The following is a 7,308-nucleotide window of genomic DNA, read 5'->3' as shown; positions in this document are numbered from 1 at the left end:
CTTACAGTAACCATACACACATCAGAACAAACTAAACAATACTAGAAGTAATACATAATCTTACAGTAACCATACACATATCAGAACAAGCTAAACAATGCTAAGAAGTAATACATAATCTTACAGTAACCACACACATAGGTTCAGAATAGTATAGCTGTTTGTTTGGTGAGTGGCAAAAGATTAATTCACGAAAAGGGGTCGCATGATGGTGTCCGACCTCAATTAAAGATCAACTTGTGAAAGAAAACAACACGTTCAAGAAAGTTAATTTTTTAATAATTATTTTTAGTATTTTTAAGAGTAAATTATGCATGCAAAAAAAATTATGTTTAATCATGTTTACTTCCTTTACGTTAAAGTATGCTAACTTGGTTATTACAATGTAAAATCATATGTTAAAAAATGCTACATGTAAACTATCATGTAGAAGTTTAAACAAAGATTTTCAGCTCTATTCCAGAACAAATATTTATTTTAGACTTACACTTTTTAATTAATAAGGTTTCTTTTATTTTTTGCAATAGTTTATATATATTTTTTTTACTGAAGATTTTAATATTATCAAGTTGGAATAGGTGATCATACTTGGATGTATGTTAATAAACACAAGTTTTTCTTTTATGTTTTTTAACACGAATAAAAATATCTCTAAGTTTTTCCAATGTAAATCTCATCATAATTTTCAGAAAACATTTGATGCATGGAACCAGAAGTGTCAGAATCTTATTATTTAATACTGGACCAGCTATGTGTTTATAAAATACTTCCGAGCTTACTTTAACCTTTCAAAAAAATTACGAACATGTCACATAAATTTCTATACGCCTTACCAATGAGAACTCCAGCATAACAGAAGGAGTACTGAAAAACATCAAGAAATGATGGATGGATGACATGATGCTCGGTTTTAAAATCAACGTTTTTATCTGGATATCCTTCTTGCTTAAATCTGTAACTCTGGTGAACTTCAAAGGCAACGCCCACCATCTAAAACAGAATAATAAAAAGGAAAATGACAAACACTATTTCATTTAGTTACTGCTAATACAACAAACATTAAAATTATACAATAGTTCCTTTTCACATTGTAACTCTGAATAATCAATACCAGACCGGTAAAATACTACCAGGGATTTATGGTAGAAAGCAAAAAAGTGGTGATAAATGAGTTATTATTGCAGTCTTAATTCAGCTTGAGTTAAAATTTTCTATTTATGCCAGCAACTCGGGTAGCTTCTTCAGCAGTAATATTTCCATATTTCTTGACAACATCCTAGGAAGTTTATTCTACTGAAATTTGTTTTTTTTATTCAAACAACTTGAACAGTATTAACCCTTTCGAGACGGGTCATAGGTGAAAGGCCATGTCATCTCGTTTGTTGACTTGCATTCAAAATTTTAATTAACCACTATTTCATGAATTTATGTCAATAACTTTGGAATCAAACTGTAGATTATAATTCAAATTTTAGTACTATATATTACTCAATTTCTTAATTTAAAATCAAATATTAAAAAAACACAGACAAACATTGATTTTTGTGTGTCACGTGGTATGTTGAATGCAGCACTGGTTCACAAATTAGATGTTTGTAAAGTCAAAATACTAAGTCTATAGTTTCATATGAATTAGAAACTCAAATTATCAATATTGACAAGCTAGAATATAGAATAAGAGCCTCTTATCTTTTTAATTTGCTAAGATATTGCTCATGCAATAAATCAAACACAGTGGCACCCCACCCACCTCTTTCCATGTTTGAAAACACTCCCTTATATATGTATATATATATACTTACTTCTACATATGACATGAATAACCAATCGGAGGCTCAGAATGTCCCACAAGTGGCTCTCTCAAACATTTTAATGGGCTTGGTGCCATTTCTTTCTTTTGAACCAATACTTCAACGAGGTAAAGTGTAGCTTTAGTCTGCTTGAAATTTCATATTTTTTTAGACTAAAAATACATCTCAGTTACTAAGTTTGATAAATTATAGTGAATTCTATGGTATTAATGTAGTAAATGTATAATTTTTTGTTATTCAAATGTGTATATAAAACCTAAAAAATATATTTTGTTTCATACCCTCCACCTGCAGATTTTTTAAAGGCTTAGCAACCTACATCAAGCAGCAACTGAGTTTAAAGGTCATAACTGGAAGAGATAATTGTTTGCTTTATTTTTTATTTACTGTTCTATGTTTTAAGAAAACATATATAATGTATAATAATTGAAATGTGACTGTATTTTACAAAATACTAGTCTACTAAAACACAGCCAAGACAAGTTACATTGCAGAGAAGGACTACTAAATGTGTATTTATTCTAAAACAAAGTCAGAATATCTTCTTATATGTGGTTCATTTGATGTGAAGGCAACATGTGAAAAGAAAAAAAAGACATGAGAAAAACATTGCTTTACAAACCTTAGTACTTAATAAAAATAATTTATATTTTGGGTATGAAAGCATTGTAATGTTTACTGGTAATCTGCCAAATTTCGTTAACATTCGCGTACTAAGTTAAAAGTTATAGCATGAAAACTATAACAAGCAGAAAATGGTTACGAGGTCGGTCCCAGGGACTAAAAAGTGTAATGTGGCACAAGAAAGCTAACTTTTGTATGAGAGGCACATTAAGAGTTGTCAATTCAAATGTGAATCCGAATTACAGTTTGAAATCATCATCAAGTGTTTAGAGATGGACAAGGCACTGACAGTTTTAAATCCTAGTTACATAAATGAATTTTTTTAGTCAAAATTTTAAAATAATCTTGTACAAGATTCCTGAGGTATTATTAGGAATAATGTTTATTGTTTTGGATCTCTTTTTACATAGATATTGACATGTTAAAAACAGTGCAGAGAATAATGTTTATTGTTTTGGTTCTCTTTTTACATAGATACTGACATGTTAAAAACAGTGCAGAGAAGGACTACTAAATGTGTATTTATTCTAAAACAAAGTCAGAATATCTTCTTATATGTGGTTCATTTGATGGTGAACTGAGAAAGTTGTTACTGTGAATATCAGAACCAGACAAAGACTTGTTTTTATGTACAAATATTTCCCTGTTAGATTTATATATTTGTGAAATGGTTTCCCTCTTGATGTGGTAATTGTTGTTAGTTTCTGATCAATATGTACATGGTTGTAAAAAAAACAACATTTAATTTGGTTGGTTGAAATGCTGAGTGTACCTTGATAGAGTAGTGGCCTCTTGCTTATAATTATGATCCTTGAAATATTTCACATAACTTAATTTTATTATCCTACACATGAACAAGTAAATTTGGAAAAAACTTCTGATATTATTGCCCTAAATAACTACAATTCAGTTACTGGAGATTCATCAAGAAAATATAATTTATCTATTTTTAATTGTGACACCATGCTTCAATCTAATTTTTTTTTTTTTAAAAACTCATCTTCAAATTTTTGACACTTTTTTGTATATGAATTAACAGATAAGCACAAGTAAGATAGTACTCGTACTGACAGACAAAGAAAAAATTGTGGCAATTTGAATCGAGGCTAATGTTAGATGCAGTAAAAAAAAATAATAACCCAATTAATAGTAAAATTGTTGCATTTAGAACTCCATCCAATAATAAACATGTATAAATAACAGTGTTGTTTGATGAGACCATTCCTGGAAGGCAGTTCATTTTGATAATGATCAATAAGATAATAATAATAACGAAAAACTGTTCTGTTTATTATATTTTGGGTTTCCTTCACCTCCTGCTCATACTAATGCTGTACAGATGATCATGACACTCAAGGTTGTGGTTTTTCTATATTGCACAAGATACTAGTTGTGTAGAAAAAACTGCTCAGGCACAAAAGGTGTTGTGTGTTGTTGACTATTTAGGCACAAAAGGCATTATGTGTTATTGACTGTTTAGGCACAAAAGGCATTATGTGTTATTGACTGTTTAGGCACAAAAGGCATTGTGTGTTATTGAACATCTTCACACTACTAATTAAGACACTGTTATGACCTTTCTGTGTAAATTTTAACCTAAAAAGTACAAATGTATATAATTAAATGAGTTATCATTCATCCCAGGCCTAATTATTTCCTTAAGTGGATTTAGATAAAATGTCAAGTATAATACTGGGAGGTCCATCGAAAAAAGGCCAGGTAACCAAAACAAAATAGGAAGCTGATGATATGGCAGTACCTGTAGAAAAAAAAAAAATCTAATCTAATCTTTCTCATGATATAAGAATACACTAAAGAGGGAAAATTATTTGATTTGATCAGATATTGTACTATTTGGTGACACCTAATCTGACTGGATATTAATATATCCAAAAACAACATATATTCATGGTGTAATACTGTGTATCAGAACTACATTTTGACACTGTTTGGCATATTTAGGTAGCCACTAAAAACTGACCGCTTTTGGGTATGGTATGTAACAGCCCTTTCTGAAACAAAATATTCATACACTCAGATCACAAAGATATGTTCAGATTGAAGATTTAGAATACCCATGAGAGAAAATACTTTGTACTTAATGGCATTCGAAAACAAAGGAATATGAATCAATAAGGGCAACCAGAACCATCCAAAAAAACACCCAAAACAAGTCATACCCCCCCCCTTTCATGGTAAGCAAAGTATGGTGTTTTGAAACAGGTGAAAAACTATGTACACAAAGGTCAGTGGCTATAGCTACCTACTTGTTCCAGGAACATACCTCAAGCAATTAGAGAATAAAACAAGTACTCATGCTATTATATAGGAAGACACACCAGACAACTTGTCCAGGAGTAATGCCTATTGATTTCTGTGAGATCAGACTCTTGAAATGGCCATTGGGAAACTGTTGTCTTCTTACACTATAATTACAGTTCATGTCACCATGTCCAGTTGTGATTCATTTTATGGCCATACATCTTTTCAATAGCCCTGCAGGGTAGTTTCCATTTCAAAATGTTCCATCCATAAGCTATCATGTCAAAATTACACTGATATTCCCTTCTTGCTTTCTGTAATATAGACATGGTGAGGCTCCAAAATCATTTTAATATAATGAACTCAACTTCTGTATATTTTATTTTACTATAATTACATGTAATCCCACAACTGCAATCAGTTAGAATACAGTAGATGTCAAAATACTGTAATGGGTTGAAATGCAATTTTTTAGCTTACGATTATCATTAACATTGGTTTGTTTAACCCTTTTTCAAAATAATCCATTTCTTAAACACCACCATCATCATTATTCTTGATAAATGTTTGAGTTTAATAGCAGGGTAGGTAAAAATGACTGGTCTTCCATTAAAATACAGCACACACACATTATGACACTTGTACATGCAAGTAATAAATACAATAATGCAATTAATTCAAAATTTGAAGTTTCAAAAAACCTACAACATTGATTAGTTCCAAGTTTACACAATACCAGTAACACTGAGTATTAATCACAGTTCATAAAAATCTTTGTAATTAGTGCAGTTCTAAATCATCTTACAAACCCTTTCTTTTCACAATCATTAAGAAGTATCATTCCTATTGACATCCACAGAACCTTTAAACAAAGTACTGTCTTATTTCAAAATCTCAAAGAAAACAAAAGTAAAAATCATTTTCACAGGTACCATTTTATTATCTGTGTCTGAGAGAAAGTAGAAATACACAATATCCTTATACAGTAATATTATACATGCATAACAGAGTACTAAAAATAAAACACAACGATAGCTGTAACAACTGATTACAATCATTTTATACTCACTTTTTGTTTACATGCAAAACAATTAAGCCATTCAAGCAGGTTAGGATTAAAGGATGGACTATATGAAGTCTGGACACCAGAAAAACGAGCAGCACTCCAACACCAGTACAGACATATTGTCTTTGTAACTGACCAGGAATGTGCCGAATGTACTGTCCTATGCCAATTGAAGTAAGAAGGAAGAAAACGTAGATAATATCATCAAAATTCATTTTGACACATTTGCTTGATGATGAATGAGTAATCAAAGGTGCTTTTCAATTAAAAGTTTTAACAGAACAGGAGATGGATGTGTGTGCTGTTCAATTTCATTTCTCATCATCTGTAAAGAAAAAGACAAAGTTATCAAAACTATCTAAAAACATAGTGAGAGAAAAAATTTAATAACTTGTCACAACTAATTATATGTATGTATGTATATATATATAACATATAATGAAATTTTAAAACACATATAATTTAATTACTGATACTTTCAGGTAATTATGGAAAAAGACTTATACTAATCAGTTTTAAGTTGCAAAACGATAAACTGCTACATATCACAATCATCAACAAAATCTGAAACAACCACACTTCTAAACTTATTTTACTCATAAACATATTAAGCAAAATGTTTACAAACTAAAGCAACAAATACTTTTATCAGATTTAAATGATTAAAAATGAATACACTCATAGATCACATCATATCCAAGTGCCTAATAATTGTGATCAAGTTTATTAAAAATATACCTTTATTACAAGTATATATCTTTATTATTCGAGACTTAAATGCTTTGGAATTATTTTCTCTGAGGCCAAAACTTGATTAGTGTACAAACTTCTTAAAGTTAAAGGCTTGACAAACCGTTCTCCAAAACTCAGTCCGAGTAGTTAAACAAGAAAAGCCGAAATAATAGATTTAATATGCAAGGAAGTACCAGTAATACTATTATTAATAATAATAATAACTAATATGTTTCAACTTTGGAACCTTTAGATGCACAGTTAATTTTTTGGTTATAACTCTTTGATTTACCTACTAGTAGTAATACTGTAATTTATAAACTAAGAAAGAATAGTGTTGAGCTTAGACTTTTCTATAACCTATAAGTATAACTTATATACGTTAAACTACAATACTAATATTACAGTTTATAGATAACTAAGTTTGTATGTGAAATCGGTGTAACTTAGTATTTCTAATTTATAGTGAAACTAAAAACAATAAATGTTAATTACTATATTAGTGAAAATTCCGAAATTACTATTAATCTTAACTTACACACCATCCCCCAATCCCAACATCTGCGGACGTTTATTACATTTCACTCCCTCTGCAATTTTATTGTAATTATTATTAGTTTGTTCAACACAAAATAAACTTTTCGTCATAAAAATTTAACAAAACTGACTCTTTAAAAATATTAAAGATTCAGATTTCTACAAATATAGTTATCATGATATTTAAAGCTTTCAGCGGGTGTTAACTCACCAAGCTAACTCAGCATTTATATCAGTGCTGAACAAAGTCTAAAGTCTCGGGAGTAGAGTGACTAT

At 30.0% G+C, this 7,308-nt stretch overlaps 1 protein-coding gene across 1 annotated transcript in view; it reads right to left on the bottom strand.

Moving 5' to 3' along the window:
* The window catches only part of LOC106468425 (lysophospholipid acyltransferase 7-like), a 20,549-nt gene extending 13,475 nt beyond the window's left edge, over window positions 1-7,074 (bottom strand). The window contains exons 1-4 of the mRNA XM_022396756.1: window positions 7,034-7,074; window positions 5,767-6,088; window positions 4,122-4,194; window positions 834-990 (exon numbers count right to left, since the gene is read on the bottom strand). Of these exons, the coding sequence (XP_022252464.1) occupies window positions 834-990; window positions 4,122-4,194; window positions 5,767-5,978 (442 nt within the window). The 5' untranslated portion in view covers window positions 5,979-6,088; window positions 7,034-7,074. The remainder of the gene's footprint in view (window positions 1-833; window positions 991-4,121; window positions 4,195-5,766; window positions 6,089-7,033) is intronic.
* Between the last annotated feature and the right edge of the window lie 234 nt (window positions 7,075-7,308).

Source organism: Limulus polyphemus, unplaced genomic scaffold, assembly GCF_000517525.1.
Source record: "Limulus polyphemus unplaced genomic scaffold, Limulus_polyphemus-2.1.2 Scaffold3004, whole genome shotgun sequence".
Taxonomy (NCBI): domain Eukaryota; kingdom Metazoa; phylum Arthropoda; class Merostomata; order Xiphosura; family Limulidae; genus Limulus; species Limulus polyphemus.
Note: the sequence above shows the minus strand (reverse complement) of the source record. Positions and strands in the feature narration are given on the sequence as shown.